Below are 18178 nucleotides of genomic sequence, written 5' to 3'. Positions count from 1 at the left end.
AGATGCTGAAATTACACTGCTTTATTTCTTTATAACAAAAACATTAAATAAATTAATTACACACACAAGCAAACCTCTCCAAACACTGTAATGAAATACCCATGTCTACTGCCATGTAAAAGTGCAGTTACTTCTTTGCCAGCTACCTTTATTGAAGCTGCTGGACACTTGAGATGTTCTTTTTTCTTTTCTTCAATTCTCTGAGAATATTTCTTATATTCCTCCTTCATATCTGCTTCATACTGAAGATATTTCATTTTATATCTGTCTGTTGGGGATGGCAGATTTCCTAGTATTGTCTTCTGCTCCAAAACAGAACTCTAAAGCAAAAAGTAATCAATATGAAAGCTCCTGGATGATCCACTGAATGAGAATAGCATTATTATGATTCACATCCAGCATAACTTCAGAAACTTCTTGGCACTATGTTTCACATTAAAAAAAATGCAAATATGACTGCATATGCAGACTCAGATTTTCATTGAGTTCTTCATATTCTGCCATTTTTTAATCTAAAAAGTATACAGCCAAATGGTTCTACATCACTTATAAAGAGAAAAACTGAGATTCAGTGGTTCTTCCTTATAAGATAATGTTATAGGTCAATAAAATGTAAATTCTAACATTTGATTTTGGTTGGCTGAAAATAGGCTGATGATTTTTTCAAACAAAATTTCCAATGCTCTTGGACGGCAGACCAGTATTAGTACCAGGACTTCCTTCCCTAGAATAACATCAGCTGAAAAGTCTGTGAAGCCAGCTAAGTACCTTCCTAATTTAACATTTGTTTCAGTGCTCTATACATTAGAGGCTGGACCAGTAGAAATAGCAGCAATCATCAAAGGCCAAGACTCCATTTGTCTTTCTCTCCCTGAATAACTAACTTAGTCAATGTTTAAGTGATAGTCCTTCAAACCTAACAAAAATAAAATGGTCTTATCTAGCATCTTTACCTGACCCAACCCATCTTGTGACAGCAGTGTCACAGTCTTGTTTTAGAAAACCATTTCTCAAAAACCCAAAAGATTTATATTCTTGAAAGGCAGCTTTCTCTTTCAAAAGAGGATCCACATCCCTTCACTGATTAATTCCTGAATTATAGGACTATATTTAATTTATTCTTCCAAAAGTGACCTATTTTGGGAAGATTTACTTACAGTCTGTTATTGAAGAAGTTGGAATGTATCTTGCTAAAAGAATGCTCAGTCAGGGCCTCAGAAGTAAGCAATGCAGAAATAAAGGCCACTCAGAGGAATACATTAAAATATTTTAGAACTGCTTGAAAATCTTCTCCACAAAAAAGGAGGGAAATAAAAAAATAAGTCAGCCAAGAAGAGAAGGAGAGCAGAAGATGGTAAGTGAACAGAAGACACATTCTTGCACATACAGCACTTCAGTATTTAAGACCTAATGAAGGCAGAAGGGAAGCAACAAGAGATAAAATAAAGCAGAGAAGAAATTGAGAAAGACCCTGAAAAACAGACAAAGCCACATCAACCTCCTGTTAGACTTCCTGCAGCTAGACAGAATTATATGTATGAACCTTATATTTAAAAAAAAAAAAAAAAAGCTAAAGCAAGCAGTAAAACTATAGGCATCTAGAACTAAAAAGAGTATAGCAACTCAAGTAAGTTTGCACTGCACTACAGAGGAAAATAACCTATTTGTAGTTATATATTTGCAGCTGCATCCTAAGAAGTGCATAAATATCTATATTGGGCACATAGATACTCTGAGAAGTAGTACATTCTTAGTCTGCTACTTAAAAAACCTAAAACCAGTTAACCATTTCAGTTTTTATTTAAATGCAAAAAAAAAAAACAACCCTTCCAGTTTAGAAACCATTTGGTTATCTAGGGAAACATTTAAAATTACAGTCTTGGCAGATTCACCTTGAGCTCCAGCCAGCTTGGAGTCATGCCATACAAGTTGCTACATTATTTGTTTCAAGGGACACAGGATGTATATAAATTAACTAGTAATTATTTTTCCTTTAGCTACACTTCTGTTTTAAAAACACTTATTAGAGTATGTAAGTTAAATATTTTTGAAATTATGTATTTTTCAGTTTTTCCATAAGGAGACTGCATTGATAATTTAGGGTATTTCCTGTACTTTAACCAAATAAAAATGTACTACTAGTAGTAAGATTTTTGCTATGAGTATGTATGATGCATGATTATGTTGGGAAATAATGATGTGGGCATAATTGTTCCTGAATTAGTTTAAAACTCTAGATATTGCTCAAATATACAGGGACTACATACAGAAGACTCTCTTTAATTCTCACATTTGAAACACTCAATATACTGATGGAATGACAGCAGATTAAAATGTTGCTCCAATAAACTAGTTCTTGTCACACAAAAGAACTTAAAACATACTACATTTTCAGACGATATACTGGAGTACTTTTCTACTGAACTGCTAATGTTATTTTGTCACTGTGTATTTTTTCAGCTACTTTACCTCTATTTTCTTCTGACATGATTTTCTAGACACCTGTTTAAACTAAAGGACAAGAGAAATTAAACATGTATCAATGACCAAATAAAAAATAACCACATTAATTTTTTTCAAATTTAATTTAGATATAAGAGTGCAAAGGGAAACTTTTACTGTATTCAGGGAACCTTAATAAATTATTCATAAAATTAATTCTTAATTAGAAAACATGGGGGGGTTTTATGCTCTGGAGGTTCTTTGTGCTTTGCCAAAAATATTTTGGACCAATAGCACTTGCAGGTATGAGTTTCACCAAGAATCTAACTTGTTTAACCAAAGTTATAATTTGTATGATCAAGCAAATTATGCTTCTTTAACTTACTGCTGAAAGGGCATATTTAAAAGATACTTTTAGTGACAGACTGACCTGTTGATTCTGATGATGCTGTGCATTTGGTGTTTGTAATGATGTTCTCCAACCTGAAGATGATTCTAGAGGGCATGTATGAGGATAACTTCTACTGTATGGTATATAAGAGTCTCCATCCTAAAATTATAGAAAGAAGCCCAAAGGACAAGTCATTTTAATTGCTTTCTATTCAGAGAGATATTTTTATAAACTCCTGCAACTTATGCATTCTAAAAACTATTCAAGAAAGAATTAATTTATAATTACCTCTCCATCAGAATCTCTCAGCCTCCCTAGATCCAGGCATGGCACGCTGCAGGAAGTTAAAACAATTTTAAAAGCAATATGTTATCTTATTTTTCAATGACAATAAAAGCAAACTGCCTATTAGTTGTATTATTATTATCATTATCATTATTAGCTCCTTTTCAAAAATTTGCCTGCTATAACAGGTTCACTACAACTGGAGATGGCCTACTTGGCAAATCTGCATTAGTACCTCCTGCTTCAGCTCAGAAACTGCCCACCAAGCTTTTCCCCAAGGTACAGCGTACCCTGGCAGCCGAAAAGGGCCCCTGCAAGGCCCTTATTTACTCCCAGCACAGCCAGCTTGGCTCCTCAACAGGAGCTGCTGTAACAACATAATGAATCAGGGATTCTTTAATCCTGTCTTCTACAGCAATTGTGTGTCAACACCCCTCTAGAATCAGCCAACAAAGAGGGAAGCAATAGCTCCTTGGGATCCAAACCTCTGGACTTTTTGTAAGAGATTAGCACAGTGGAAGCCAACTATATTTCAATACTTATTCTGCTTAGAGAAATGAAAACCCCTCCAATGTATCAAAGCATCTCTGTGCCTTCTGATTTTACTCCAGGTATAAACCATGAATACATAACTGTTAAATTTTATCACCAATATTTCCAAACATCCCTATTATAACACAATTAGTTCTTGGAATAAGAGAGCTCCTTAATTTCCACTACACAGAAATTGAAGTTCTTTGACTTCGATATGAACAATCCAAGGTCACGGTCACTCATACTTGTAAAACAATGTAGAAAGATACATTGGCTGTAGGGTGCTCCAGTAAACAAACAAAAAAAATCCCAAACTATCAAACATGGTCCTTGGAATCAGATGTTGCTTATCTGCCAAAGTCACTGTAAGGTTTTAAATGTTATAACCAGTACACAAAATTTTCCATGGCTTAGAAAAACCCATCACAATGGTTTCTCTGTAATTTTTACTGTAATACCTGAAAAGAAGGCCCATAGTTAAAAATATTTTTCTCTTTTTGTAGACTATTATATTAAAAAAAAAATAATCAAAGAACACTAGGTATAAACATGAATGCTCTGAGTACAATTATTCTGTGATGCTCAACCAAATGTAAATCAACTTAATTCCAATGTAAATAGCGCATCAAATATTCTAATCTAAATATAAATCATAGAAAACAAACTAGGAAGATAAATTTCATGGAACACTGAGTTGCATATCAATACAAATGCAAATGCATTGTTATTAATGCACAATTCACCACATAGATCAGAAATAGAAGCAGACTTACTCTGGTGGGCGAGAAACATGAGTAGCCTGTCTATCTGGTCCCCAGCCCTAAAAGAACAAGACGTTATTACATACCTACGGGGATCAGGCTTAAAATACACAGTTCTCTCTTTCAACCTTACCTGGAAGATTAGAAATCAATGCCTGAAAGTATCTGTTCAACAGATGCTACTGAGATGCTACTAACAAAAGGACAAAACAAAAACTTTACCTTGAAAGTTGATTCTTACAGATCATGAGACTAAAAGACTGAATATTCATGACAGAAAGATTTCCAGCCATTAAGAATTCAGAAGCCAGGTAGTATCCACAACAGCTATTAATAACGTATAAAAAATAATTCATGTTCCTTAGGCTTAATAAAATCGCTGCTCACAAGGTTTTAGGTCACATTGTCCTTGTTGGTTGGGAAGCAACCCCTCAGCCAACCCTTAAACCAAACATACAATACCAACAGCCAGCTGGCTTACAAGGAGCTAGCTCAGCCCCCAAAGCAGCACTGATATCTGGTGTAACTGCATCATCTTGGCTTTAGTATAGCAGCACATGATGATGAGTAGGCAGCTTCTGTATTCACACTGTTTATTTTGCATGGTTGTGTACTACACAAATCTCCAAACTCAACGGAGCAAGAACATGGCAAGAAGATTCAAGCCAAAGCTCCATCTACTCCACACTATGGCTTTCTGAAAATAGCCAACAGCAAATCCCTAGGGAAGACTGACTAGGGCAAGCATACAGTAACAATTCTCCCAACTGGCCTCCCAATCTGGAGAAAAAAATAACAGGGATGTTCAGGAATGTTCTTTCTGAACCAGGGCCAACATCTTTGTTTTCACACTCTTCAGCTCAGAGTCTGAACAGAGCAGAAGCCCACTTTCCAGGCGCCCTAACACCTTCCACACTTTGAAAGGAGTCACCAAGCTGTAATTCCTTTCTTGCCACACACTCTTGTAGCCTACTCCTGAAAGTTCACAGTTCATCAACGCCACCTACCCTCTAGTGGTTTCAGAAAAGAGTATTCGGGTTTAAAAAAACAAAGCTACTCTCCACTAAGGTCGCACGTAATAAACACCACCACCTTGTGGTTAAATATGTAAAAACCGTGAAGAGCTCTAGCAAACTTCACTCATATTCCTATAACTAAATACAATGCATTAAAACACAGGCATACTATTTTTTCTGTACCATTTCAACTGTGACAAGATATACAACATACCACATTCTAGATGTTAAAGTCTTAATATAATTCATTTTCCAGAAGTCATTTAATCAGGAAGAAAGCAAACAAAAATCATCCTGAAGACTGCCCCATTTATGGGGTAAAGCACATATTTTAATCTATTATTTATTTTTGCAAGCTACCAAAAATCAGATGTACTGTAGAGTTTAAATTTGGAAACATGAGAAAAAAAAATAGGGATGAGAATTTAGAGAAAATTTGACTTTTTTTCTTTTACAACCCAAATGCCCCAAATGTTCTTGTTCTATACAGGTAATTTATTTTCAATGCGGTATCTTTACAAAATTTCTTTTTTCACTCCAAATCAAACAAGAAAGGAAAACAGCAACTTGTCAGTCAAACTCTAAGAATGTGGTCATTCAACAAATAAGGAAGTTAAATGCATCCTTGGGGGCTGAGAGAAGATTCCCATTTAACTTAATGAGCATGAAGTATGCAGTATCTGTGAGAAAAAACAACTGCTACTAAAAATATTAATATTTTAGAAATAAGCCCTCAGCATCCAAGATCATATTTGTACTAATCAGGCATTTGAAAGTTAGCCTGAAAGGTTCTGCTACAATGATCTTGTGAGGGTCACAAACCTAACATCTCAAAACACAGACTATTAGGAATACCTGGAAAACAAATCTCCTGTTCATATTGAATGCAGAGCACTGAGGTTCATTTTACACATTCACTTGAAAGCATTTCTTTTGAAATAATGTTGGGGGTTGCTTCACCTTATTGTTGTCTTGAAAAAAAGCACAGGTACACCTGTTACCAGTTTCACTAACACTCTGAGACATCACACAAAGACCTTTCTCCCTGAGTTCTTCACATCCCAGCTAAGTGCCTTGAACATCAGTTGTTTTAGGACAGCTGATTTCATTGGAAATTCTCTCCTTCTGTTTGAGAAGCTTTCATACTAAACTACCACCTTCTGACAAAAAAACATTTATGTTTCCCTCTGTAGAAAACATATTATAACCTCAAACAAAGACCCTCTGAAGCATTATTAAAATATTTGCGAAAACATCAAACTAAGGAAGGAAAACAACCACAAGCCTTCCATCAACATACCTGACATTTCTTTCCCATCACTGACTGCTGAGTCTGTCTTTGAGGGGACGCAGCAACTCCTTTAACTTCCAAATCCATGCAAATTCAATTATAGCCTTCAGAATAAACTGAAACCCAGAAAAAAAATAAGTATTTTGTATTTTTATATAAGTACTTCTGCAAATAAACATTATTGCATTACAAAGAATGTGTCTGTGACCAATAAATTGGGCATTGTCTTCAGCAATCTATGAAATGTTGCTGGGTTCCCTTTTTCACCGCTTCTTAATTTCAATCTTTCCTTACTATGAACCAGGTTCTTCTTCAAATTTATGTCTTTGCCTCAAGTTTCACTCCCTCCTTCCTTTACACTTCTCTTGATGCCTTCTCACAACAACATTACTGATTTGCCACCCCGTGACAACATCCATCCTTTTTTACTCTTCACTTACAGTTGCTGCCTCGCTCCTACCTGCACCATGGCCTGGGACTAAGTGTTTTCGGGATGACACAAGTGCCCAGCTGGCACACAGCCAGCCCCCCAGAGCTCTACAGTGACACGTTATCAGCACACTATCTCCTGCTCTGCTGATTTCTCCTTCCACCCAGCCAGTTTTGAACCAAACACAGATTTCCCAGAAATCTGACGCTCCCTTTCCAACTTACCACCCACCAAAGCTGACCCTGTTTCTACCTACTGAGCAGGATTTAACTCCCTGGTGTTCTTCCCTCTACCAAGCAGGAGAGAAGTGGGGCCTGTTCAGAGATGCCCACACAGCTGCTCACCAGCCACCCTTCCTGACATTCCCCCTTTCCCAGAGTACCTAAAATGCCTTCCCACAAGCTCAAGGCCCCTACTGAAATACAGCAGCCCCCCAATTGAAAATATATGGTAGAAAGTGTTGTTGCATTTAACCAGTAACACGCCCAACTGACTTTATTGCAAACAACAATTTAAAGGGCAAAATAAATACCTGAGCAGGGCTTACAGGAAAGCTGGAGGAGGACTTCTTGCAAGGGTATGTAGTGACAGTTACAAGGGGTAACTATTTTAAGCTGAAAAGAGGGTAGCTTTAGATTAGATGTTAGGAAGAAATGTTTTAGTGTGAGGGAGGTGAGACACTGGCACAGGTTGCCCAGGGAAGTTGTGGATTCCGCATCCCTGGAAGTGTTCAAGGGCAGGTGGGATGGGGCTCTGAGCAGCCTGGTCTAGTGGGAGGTGTCCCTGCCCATGCAAGGGGGGGTTGGACCTTGATGATCTTTAAGGTCCCTTCCAATCCAAACCACTCCATGATTCCATGAAACAAACACTGTGGGCTGAGGCAGCTTCACGGAAACGATGGATTTTCCCGTGAGCGCTCTGGGGCGGGGCAGGCCAAGCTCGTTCCCCGAGGTACCGCCTCAGCTGAGCGGGAAGCCGAACCGCCCGTTCCTCCTGAGGAAACACGCTCTGTGAGATTCCTGCGCTTGGGACACAGCAGCCCCATGCAATGCTACAGGCTCGGGGAGGAGTGGCTGGAGAGCTGCCTGGTGACAGAGCACTTGTGGGTATTGGTTGAGAGCCGGGCGAGCCAGCAGTGTGCCCAGGCGGCGGTACCGCCTCAGCTGAGCGGGAAGCCGAACCGCCCGTTCCTCCTGAGGAAACACGCTCTGTGAGATTCCTGCGCTTGGGACACAGCAGCCCCATGCAATGCTACAGGCTCGGGGAGGAGTGGCTGGAGAGCTGCCTGGTGACAGAGCACTTGTGGGTATTGGTTGAGAGCCGGGCGAGCCAGCAGTGTGCCCAGGCGGCCGGCAGGGCCAGCAGCATCCTGGCCTGTGTCAGAATGAGGGGGCCAGCAGGAACGGCAAAGTGGCCGTTCCCTTGTGCTCGGTACTGGTGAGGCCGCAACCCGAGGACTGTGCTTAGTTCTAGGCCCTTCAGAAGGACATCGAGGCACTGGAGCAAGTGCAGAGAACAGCAATGAAGCTGGTGGAGAGTCTAAAGCACAGGTCTTATGAGGACCAGCCAAGTGAGCTGGGCTTGTTTAGTCTGGAGAAAAAGAGGCTCAGGGGAGACCTTACTTGCTTTCTACATGAAAGGTTGCAGTGAGGTGGGTGTCGGTCTCTTCTCCCAAGTAACAAGTGATAGGACAAGAGGAAATGGCCTCAAATTGTGCCAGGGGAGGTTTAGATTGGAAATTAGGATATATTTCTTCACCAAAATGGTTGTCAGGCACTGGGACAGGCTGCCCAGTAGTTAAGTCGTTATCCCCTGGAGGTGTTTAGAAGACCTGTAGATGTTGTGTGGTGGTTAAGTGGTGGACTTGGCAGTGCTAGATTAATGGCTGGATTTGATCTTAAACGTCTTTTCCAACCAAAGCAATTTTATTATTGATTCTACTCCAGGTACAGCTGCACACCTGAACATCCCTCCCTGTGCTCACCTGCAAGCCTGTCACCAGAGGGGTCAGGGCTGCTCCACAGGCTGGCTGGACAGGGCAGCTGCCACCTGGCCCCTACAGACAACTGACAGCAAAGCTGGGCACAGCCATTACCTGTGCTGGGCACTGGGGCTTTGCACAGGTTTGTGTCATCAACTAATCCATGCAGCTGACATCAGAGACTTAGAAATAGCAGCAAAGAGGCTCACGGTGAATGTTTGTAGCCCCGGGTAAGCAATACAGCAATTACCCTAAAGTAGCTCAAAGCCATGTGGAAAAAGGCTTCAAGCAGCAGGAGCACCCAGAGTAGTCAACAGGAAAGCTACAGCACTGATCATTCAAACGCTGCCTAAGGCAGCAAAATCCTGTGGGTAAGAAGGTCACTGGCAACAGCAGCCGTGCCTGGAAGGTAGCAGTAATGGAGCTGCATCCACACCAGCCCTCAGCAGGGCTTGCAACAGAGCCACAGACAGCAATTGCCATGGCAGCACAGTGTATTTGGTTGGTATTCCTGCATCCTCTCTGATCAAAGGCTTTGAAATTAGTTTCAGATCACTTTAATTGACCTTATTAGTCATCTCAGAGTATAGCCTCTATGCTATTACATTTTTTTTAAGCATTTCCAGAGTTCCAGTTGTCCCAAATTACCACACCTATGTAAGTTATTTTTACTAATCAGATCATGTCCAAGTACCAGTTCAGATTAATCCATTCTGGCTTGAGGAAAAATCTGTCACTTCTTGAGAAACCCTGGAATTTTGGCCAATTGATTTTCCAAAGTTAGGCAAAATCTCACCTATTGCAAAACTACTAGTACACTGACACTAAGGATGTATTTCTGGATGCTGCTGCTTCCAAGCCTGTGTGATGCATTTTTAGAACCAAAGACATACCGTATTTCTGTACAAAAATGAAGAATTCATTCTGTTTCAGGGACACTGAAATAGTTTTGGTCCCTTTTACTATACTGCATTTAATCCATAAAAATAAATCCATGTGTTAAGAGTAACACATTATTGCAGAATAAAGATGGCAGGAGTTCAGGTATTATAGCTGGCCCGTTTAAAAGCTAGGTGATTATAAAACAGGAAAATAAACAGCTGTGTACTGTCAAAACTACCTCTAATGTAATTCCTGTCATTAAAGGGTGGAAGTTCCTTAGGCATATGTATTCAGTGAACCAAAATTAGTAGAAAATAAATGTATGGACAAAAATTATTCTGGCACAGCAAAAAAAAAAGTTTTTCTTAACACTTACTTTAAAAAGCTACTATTAAGCTGACATAATGTTTTGAAAAAAGAACAGCCCCCCAGCTCTTGAATGATACACAGCAATACATCTATTAATACTGATGTAAGAATAAGTGTATTACAAGTAATCTAGAGGCAAGATCCCATTGTATTAAAATAAATATGAATCAGGAATACAGTACTAAAGGATATCACAGCTGCTGAGTTTAACACAGGACAGGTGGGGAAGAAGTGAAGTGATCCAGTGTAATGCATTAAGGTTTAAATTGACATACAAACTATACATTCTTCCTCTGTGGGTAAACTTATGTCTTCTCCAAATAAAGAAATTGGACTATGAATGCATCTCTAAGACTTAACCCATACTGCTTCTCATTCCCCCTCTAGAGAAGTTTTCCACAAAGAGCTAAATCGATCACTGCATGCTCTTTTAATGAACTCAACAAAGTCACACTTCAGATGGCACTATGCTTACTAGTTACAAAACACGTATGAAACACCTTAATAGTCTTAATTAAAAGATATTCTAATATTTTAGTGAAACATCAGATATAATTACAGTGCATTATATATAGAGTACAGAAATATTTTATAGGGAAAAATAAATAGAAAAAAATATGTAAACATCCCAAGTGAAATTCTGCTGCCACAAAAGTCAGTTACAGAACCATCATAGATAGAAGCAAGGGCAGTATTTCACCCCTCTTTTTAAAGCATATAGCAGTGCACATAACTTCATTCAAAACAGTTTAAAGTGCATACAACATTATAAAAAAAATCATAAAGTTTTGAAAGCTTTACATATGCAGATTTCATTCGTATCTACTACGTCTCCTCAATCCTGTTTCTTCTGATTCATTGGCATCTTTGGTTATAATTTCTTGGTCTTCTACCACATCTGGCTCAAACTGATGTATTTCACATTCACCACATAACTCGTCCTCCTCTATTTTGTAATCATTATCAACATCCTGAAGCAAAACTTCGTTACTGTCATCTTCTCTGTCGTCCATTTCTTTCTCTTGAGAATGTTCAGCAAATGACTGAATGAGATCTTCAAGTTTCTCATTACAAATGTGGCTGACATCTGTCGCCAAAAAAACCAACCAAAAAAAAAGTTAAATTACTAGAGAGGCTCCAAATTGCAGGGTCACTTTAGAAGAAAAGTATTTATTTTTTATTTGTTTTCTCTCTTTCTCAACTAATGCAAATTTCTAGTGAACCATTCAAGATTTCTCTTGGACTACTATGCACTCCTTGGAAGAATCCAGCTGAAACGAATATGCAATTTGCTGTTTAGTGTATCATGCAAGCATTACCCACAGCCTGAGGTCTGCATCTGGGAATCCTCAGACTAAAGTTAGTCCAAGACTAACAGACTGCTCAGAAACTTATATTCAGAAAGCTTGTCTTAACAAAGGAGAATGTGACTGTGTGGTCCATCTTAGGTCAATGTCTTTTAGCACCTGTTCTTAAAAAAAAAAAAAAGATGTATCAAAAATATAAAGTTAGATACACCTCAAACAGGAAGAATGGTATTCCTCCAGAATAAAATGAATTCCACACATATTACCTAAGACTCAGGAGCTAAACATTTCATACTAAGATCTGTTTATTCTTGTAAAATATAAACTACTGAATTACCAGTCTTGCTGCAAATCAAAGTACCTTTCATTTTGTTTTCCGATTTATCTAATCCACTTTCTTTCATCAGGCGTCTAATTGATTGGAGCTGTGTCATTATTTCATCTTTCTGCTCACAAGCTAAAGCATTAACACTAGAAAAAAAGACAGATGTCAGCAGCTGAAAGATTACCTGGGAAGTGAGTGCTTGATAATAACGTACAAGATTGCAATATTTTGCCTTCTAATTATATGAAAAGGAAAAAAATACTTTCAGCTACCAGATATGTAATTCCAATTAGGACTTTCAAATGCTACTTAGCTTAAGCATTTTTTCAGTATTAGCCTCCTCAGTCAATATTAAGGTCTAACTTGTTAAGCAACAGAAATGTGATCCTAAGTGAGCTTTTGCAGCTATGTTTGGTAAACAGGAGACAGGAGATGTCTGTAGAAATGATCACAAATTGCAGAAGAGGTGTTACCTGCAAAAGGGCTGCAGAAACAGTAATTAAAGAAGGTTCCTAAACACTGTTCTCTACCTACATATAAGGAACATTTTTAAAACTCTTCATTAACATATTCGAGAAATTCAGTTTATGCAAAACACTTAACTGAGATGGGTTAGAAACACTCACCAGTTTGACAGCGGATCCAACTGAGTCAATAAAGAATTTAACATTTTCTCTGTTTGTGCTAGATGCTGCTCCAGTTCTAAAAGCTGATGCTCTACAAAAGTTTAAAAAAAAAAAAAGAAAAAGATGGAAGAAGGGAAAGGAGAGGGCAGGAAAGAGAGAAGACTCTGTAAGAAGTGTACTTACAATACCAAAAGGTTATTACTTTATAATTTTAGTTGGGCAGATTAAAAAACAGGAAGGTTTTTTTCTACATAAAATACTGGAATATGAAAACAGAGTGGTAGGGGTAAGAATGGAAGCCTTACTATGTGTGACTTAAAGTCCTTGTTATACAATGACTTGTCTCCAAGAGTGCCCAAACAGAGGGATGTCCTGGTAGAAACTGAGCAAGAACATGGCCCTTGCCTTCCCAGCCTTAAACACTATGCAGTTCCAAGACTTTCTGAGATAAAAGCAGTGTGTTTATACTTAATATACTGTCACAAATTTTCCCACTCACACCTCACAAATACATTCAACATAATGAACTAGAGTTGAGAGGAGTAACTCCTCCTAAAATGATATTAAACTTTGAAGAAAGAGGAAGACAACACACAAGGATGGTGAGGAGGTGGTGCAGCAAATCATTGCAGAACCTGATTACAGATCTGGCGTACAGAGACACCGAAAGAGGCTGACAGTTATTTAATTAACTAAGAATGTGTCTATACAAGGGGCAAAAAAAATAGGAAACAGCTTAACTTTAATGTGACATAGCTTTTTCTCCAAAGAAAAGCCCACTTCTTGGCACATGCAGAATAGACTGAATTAGTCAGTCAGGAGTACTCTGTACCATTAAGATAATGTTTTTGACAGGTCTCTAATTTGGCCCAGAAATTCAGCAGTCTCTATAATTGTTTAACCATACTGTTTCACTATCAATACAGCTCAATTCTAAAGCTGTTGATCATATCCTTTTTAAATACCTTATTAATTCTAAAGAGTATTACAACCTACTTAAACATTCTATGGTACTACTCTAATGATGAAAGCTGAACAGGTCTTCAGTGAGAAAACCATCAGACATTAAAAGGCAGAGAACCATACTATATTACGGTAGCCGTTTCAAATAATATTACCATGTGGAGTTTTCAACAAACCTCTAACAAGTGTTTCAAATGTACAGAAAAGTGGGGTTTTTGTAGGTTCCTAACTGCACATAAGTAACTTAAAAGATTGTTCTCATTTCACTAGACTGCATCAACAAAAATCTGTAGCTTGCTCCTGCATTAAATACACATTTCTGGTAAACATAAGCATTTTGAATGGGTATCTTACCCGTTTCCTTTGCCTTGTCTTCTGTACTTTTTTCCTTTTTAGAGAGACTTTCTTCATGTGACTTCACCTATAATAAATACAATCGTGTTCAAAGACTACATCACTATTTGTATATTAAGTCAAAACGCATTTAGAAATTTACTGAAGTTAAATAGCAACCACAAAAATGTGCTCCATTAATTGAACTTTTTTCTGCCATTCCTTCTTCTTATCTTAAACCGACGCTTCCAATTTTAAGTTCCAATGTAACTGACAGAAGTTGTAATAGAAAGCAGTTGCTACTTCAACTCTAATTTTCAATAAATAACAGAAGAAACCTTCCATGTCATCAGACCCAGTCTCCTACCATTAACTAGAAGGTAAAACTTATTTCTAATCTAAAAGTAATAAAGATGCTACTAGAAAAATATTTACGTTTCAGCCCCGCAAGTGTAAAGATTTGTAACACCCAAAGTATTGTTTTTATGATGTTTATATTGTATTTATAACCTAATTAGATTTCTTTTTAAAACCAAACTGCTCAGCCGCTGTGTTCATCAAGCTAAGCTGTTGTATTTTTCTCACATCAGAGATGATATGAAACTGACTACAGAAATGGAGATATTGTTTCTGGTCCTGTTCAGTTTGGGGTTTTTTAACCCTGAAGGCAGGCTACAACGTTCCACATGTACTCTCAGAATCTCAAGTGCTGTAACATCTCTTACTATAAATTACACATATCAAGACTGAGATTTAAAAAAAATAAATCAAACAAATCCGACTTACTATGTGTTCTCCTCTCTGGTGGAGAAAATGGTAGAAAAGCTATCACATTTCATGGATAAAAGCCTATGTTGCAGCTGCATGACCAAATGAGAAGTCCAAATAAAAGGTCTAGGCTATTCACTATTCTATCTGTTAATCTAAGACTATTACTCTGCAGGAGATGCTCATTTCTTCCCCATTCCATTGTGAAGAATGAAAAGGAAGTGAAATACTGATGAGGCTTATATTACAGCCTCAGGTATCAGCACTGTTTAGATTCTCAAATTCTTACTTGAGGTCGAGGTAAGGGCTGAGTGTAAGATTCTCCCTTCTTTAAGCATCTAAAAAGAGACAAGCCAGAAGCCTTCATAAGGAAGAGTCCGATATGCTATAATTTTAACTTTGAAGCTCACATTCGAAGTCAAATCAAGCAAGAAATAACTTCTGGACAACCATATACGTGGGCTCAGAACTGGGAAAAAATAAAGCCTAACCAGTGATATTTCCCTCTAATTTTAATAATTTAGTGCTTTTCTTCTTACCTTAAGAAATTTGTATGCTGCAAACACACCCACTCCAAGAGCATACAAGGGCATGAGGGTGAATGCTAACTCTCTACCATTTCCTCTTGTTCTCTCACTCTTAATCTCTTTTTCCATTGCATTTTTCATCTGCTGAAAAGTCTGGTAAGTATTGCCATCAGAATTTCCTGGATTCAGGTGAACTTGATGAACTGTCTGAGGACTACCTTAAAAAATTGAGAGAAATAATACAAAGTTAAAAAGGAAATCAAGATTCCAATTAGTTTCACAACTAGAATTAAATGGTTTTCTTCTTGTATGATCTCTTTGTTCATCATTCTTCTAAGATGGTGCGGTCAGCTCTGCATCCAAATAGTCATAAAAAAAATTAAAACTCTTTCATGAACAGAATGAAAGTTAAATGTAGGTAGCAGACTCTCAAACTAAAAGGATACAACTCTCAAACTAAAAGGATACAACTTTCACGGAAACCCTGTCAAATCCACAGCCAGCCACAGAAAGGCAGGCGTAACAAGAAACAACTGAAATCTTGAAATTAAAGCACACTCAAGAGAAACTATTGATAATGTGAGAAAAGTTACAAATTAGTATTATTTCCTTTGTAACAAAGAAAGAAGTAGAAAATGAACTGTCTAGTCCCAGGGGAAAAAAAAAAAAAAAGTATGCTTGAAATACACATGCTGTGAATAAAAGTTGCCACTTTCATTATTGTGACAGTAAATTCAGTATTCTGTGGATATTCTCACAGGCTTAGAAGTGCTGTACCACTGCAGATCAAGTATTTAGCAGGAAAAGATTACACAATAGCAGAAAGAGACATCTCTGGAAGTCTGAAGTACTTTTGCATATAATTTGCCTGCCAGAACAGGGAGCAGATTAAAGAATAGCCAGTGTCATTGCTTGACTTACAAATTAGGTTATTTGGTAGTTAAATCTGGGGTTCGTGGGATGTGCACAGAAACAGTGCTACCAGCTAAAGAATGCCAATGCCTGCAGAGACAGACAACAGGTGATGGGGTGGGGGGTGTGAAGCTTTACACTCTTGTCTCAACCGACCACCTAGATTTAAACTTTCAAACACCTTGAACATTTAGTTTGCCATCATTTATTGTATCAGAAATTAGTATAGGGAAAACAAGGTTCACATTCTATAAAAACTGCCAAACAAAACACTATTTTGCAAATAACTCATCAGTTAGTACTTAAACAGTGGCATTTCCATAATTTACAGTAACATAACTTAAGTAAGAGTCAAAATCAGGTTTCACTCCCAGTGAAACAACTGTGTGGCTACAGCTTCTTTCAAGTACCTGAGAAAAAGGAATCTAATTCTGCTAACCTGAGAGGGTACTTTGCAATAAGAAATCTCAGTGTTTCAGAATTTAAAATGAGCAAGCCAGAAAAGTTTTTCAGACTTCCAGGGATAACTATGACTGTAGTCATGTTTACTATCAGCTCTGTAATCATGTCTTGCCAGACATTACCGAGAGTTCTGTATGTAACTGGTTTGCAACACCTGCATTTGGAATACACCTTTAATCTGTGTTTGCTCACAGAAACTGAAACAAAACTGGACAGTTACACACAGAATTAAACATCCTAGCTAAAACAGGCAGAACTCAAGCTACTTTAACTATTTAATAAGGTTCAGGCAGACAGACTCCTTTCAGCACAAGCAGGTTTAGACTTAGTAAGACATCACTAACTAATCCGGAAATTGTTCTTACCTCACATATAGTTTTCCTCGTTTCAGAATGTTTCCCACAGATTACTAGTTTTAAGTTTGCACTCACTAGTTTTTCCTTACTTTTAGTTCTATTTGAGCTTATTGTAAGCAAGAAGGTTTACTAAAACATCTAATGGTACAGGTGAAAATATTTCCATGGGTCATCCAAATAAAGACTGTTGTCAGGTGTCATAACTCTGTCCTGGCACAGAGGAATCCTAACAGAGTCCTGTGTCCTGCACCAAGTTTATCACAGGGAAGGACCAATAAAGTGAGTGACACCTGGCCAAACCGAGGAAAAAAAGAACCCAGTCAGGTGATAACAGCAGATCTGCCTGAAATTTATTTTACAGTGCTGGCACAATAAATCAGTAGAATCGGAGGCATGTGAAATGTTGCTTTTTTAAGGTATGGTTTCAAACACTTTTTCGGCCTTAGAAATGTACTCCAGGGGAAGAGCACAGACATAATTTGGAAGAATACAGCAACAATCTATACAGAACAACTTCAAGAAAGCAGGCTTTTGGCTGTTTTATGAAACAGACGTGGACCTTTGGACCCTGAGCTAAATCCTCAGCTGATGTACACTGGTGTAGCTTCACATCCATTTACACCACTCAAACTTTAACAAGCAGTAAGCTCTCCAGCACATTCAGTGTTCTAAACAAGCATCTTGGACTTTTCCCAAAACACTACCTGACAAATCTCATACAATTCTTCACTAATGTTTACTGACAGTAACACTTGGCTTCCCCCTTGCAATTCTAACATTCCCAGTACGTTTCTTCCTCTCTCTGACACCTCACAGCCACTCATTCATCTGCGAGAGTAACTCACTTAATGGTTGGACTTAAAGGCCTTTTCCAAACAAAACGTTTCTATGATTCTAACTTTGCCCCTGCAGCCTGTACCCGGCTGAGATACGCCTTCAGAAACAGGGCGCTCCCTGCATTGAAACCCGATCTTAATCCAACACACACAAAAATCGAAGCAGTCACGAACCAGAAAAGCGGAGCACGAAAGACGAGAAGGAGCAATTAAGAGGGAGCTCAGAGCACAGGGCCCGCCCGGAGCCGCCTGCCCAGGCCTCCCCGGCACAGGCCACGGAAACACCCGCGCCGGACGCCGGACACGCCGAGCAGGCACAGCCCGGTTCCTGGGGCTGCCCGGCCGGGCAGGGCCCGGCCCCCAGCAGCGCGGCCCCGGGCA

At 38.6% G+C, this 18178-nt stretch overlaps 2 protein-coding genes across 2 annotated transcripts in view; one reads left to right on the top strand and one right to left on the bottom strand.

Moving 5' to 3' along the window:
- Window positions 1-11082: 11082 nt before the first annotated feature.
- On the bottom strand, window positions 11083-16686 carry CCDC107 (coiled-coil domain containing 107). The gene is made up of 6 exons (XM_010003077.1): window positions 16554-16686; window positions 15244-15449; window positions 13958-14024; window positions 12641-12731; window positions 12051-12160; window positions 11083-11469 (listed from the first exon to the last, which is right to left on the bottom strand). Exons 1-6 carry the CDS (start codon window positions 16684-16686, stop codon window positions 11195-11197), a joined length of 882 nt encoding a protein of 293 aa, XP_010001379.1. The 3' UTR covers window positions 11083-11194.
- Window positions 16687-16708: 22 nt separating this feature from the next.
- Window positions 16709-18178, top strand: part of LOC104393565 (glioma pathogenesis-related protein 1-like) — an 11602-nt gene continuing 10132 nt past the window's right edge. The window contains exon 1 of the mRNA XM_010003076.1: window positions 16709-16748. Coding sequence (XP_010001378.1) covers window positions 16709-16748 — 40 coding nt within the window. The remainder of the gene's footprint in view (window positions 16749-18178) is intronic.

This window comes from Chaetura pelagica, unplaced genomic scaffold, assembly GCF_000747805.2.
Source record: "Chaetura pelagica isolate M959 unplaced genomic scaffold, ChaPel_1.0 scaffold288, whole genome shotgun sequence".
Taxonomy (NCBI): Eukaryota; Metazoa; Chordata; class Aves; order Apodiformes; family Apodidae; genus Chaetura; species Chaetura pelagica.
This window is presented reverse-complemented; position numbering and strand designations above follow the sequence as displayed.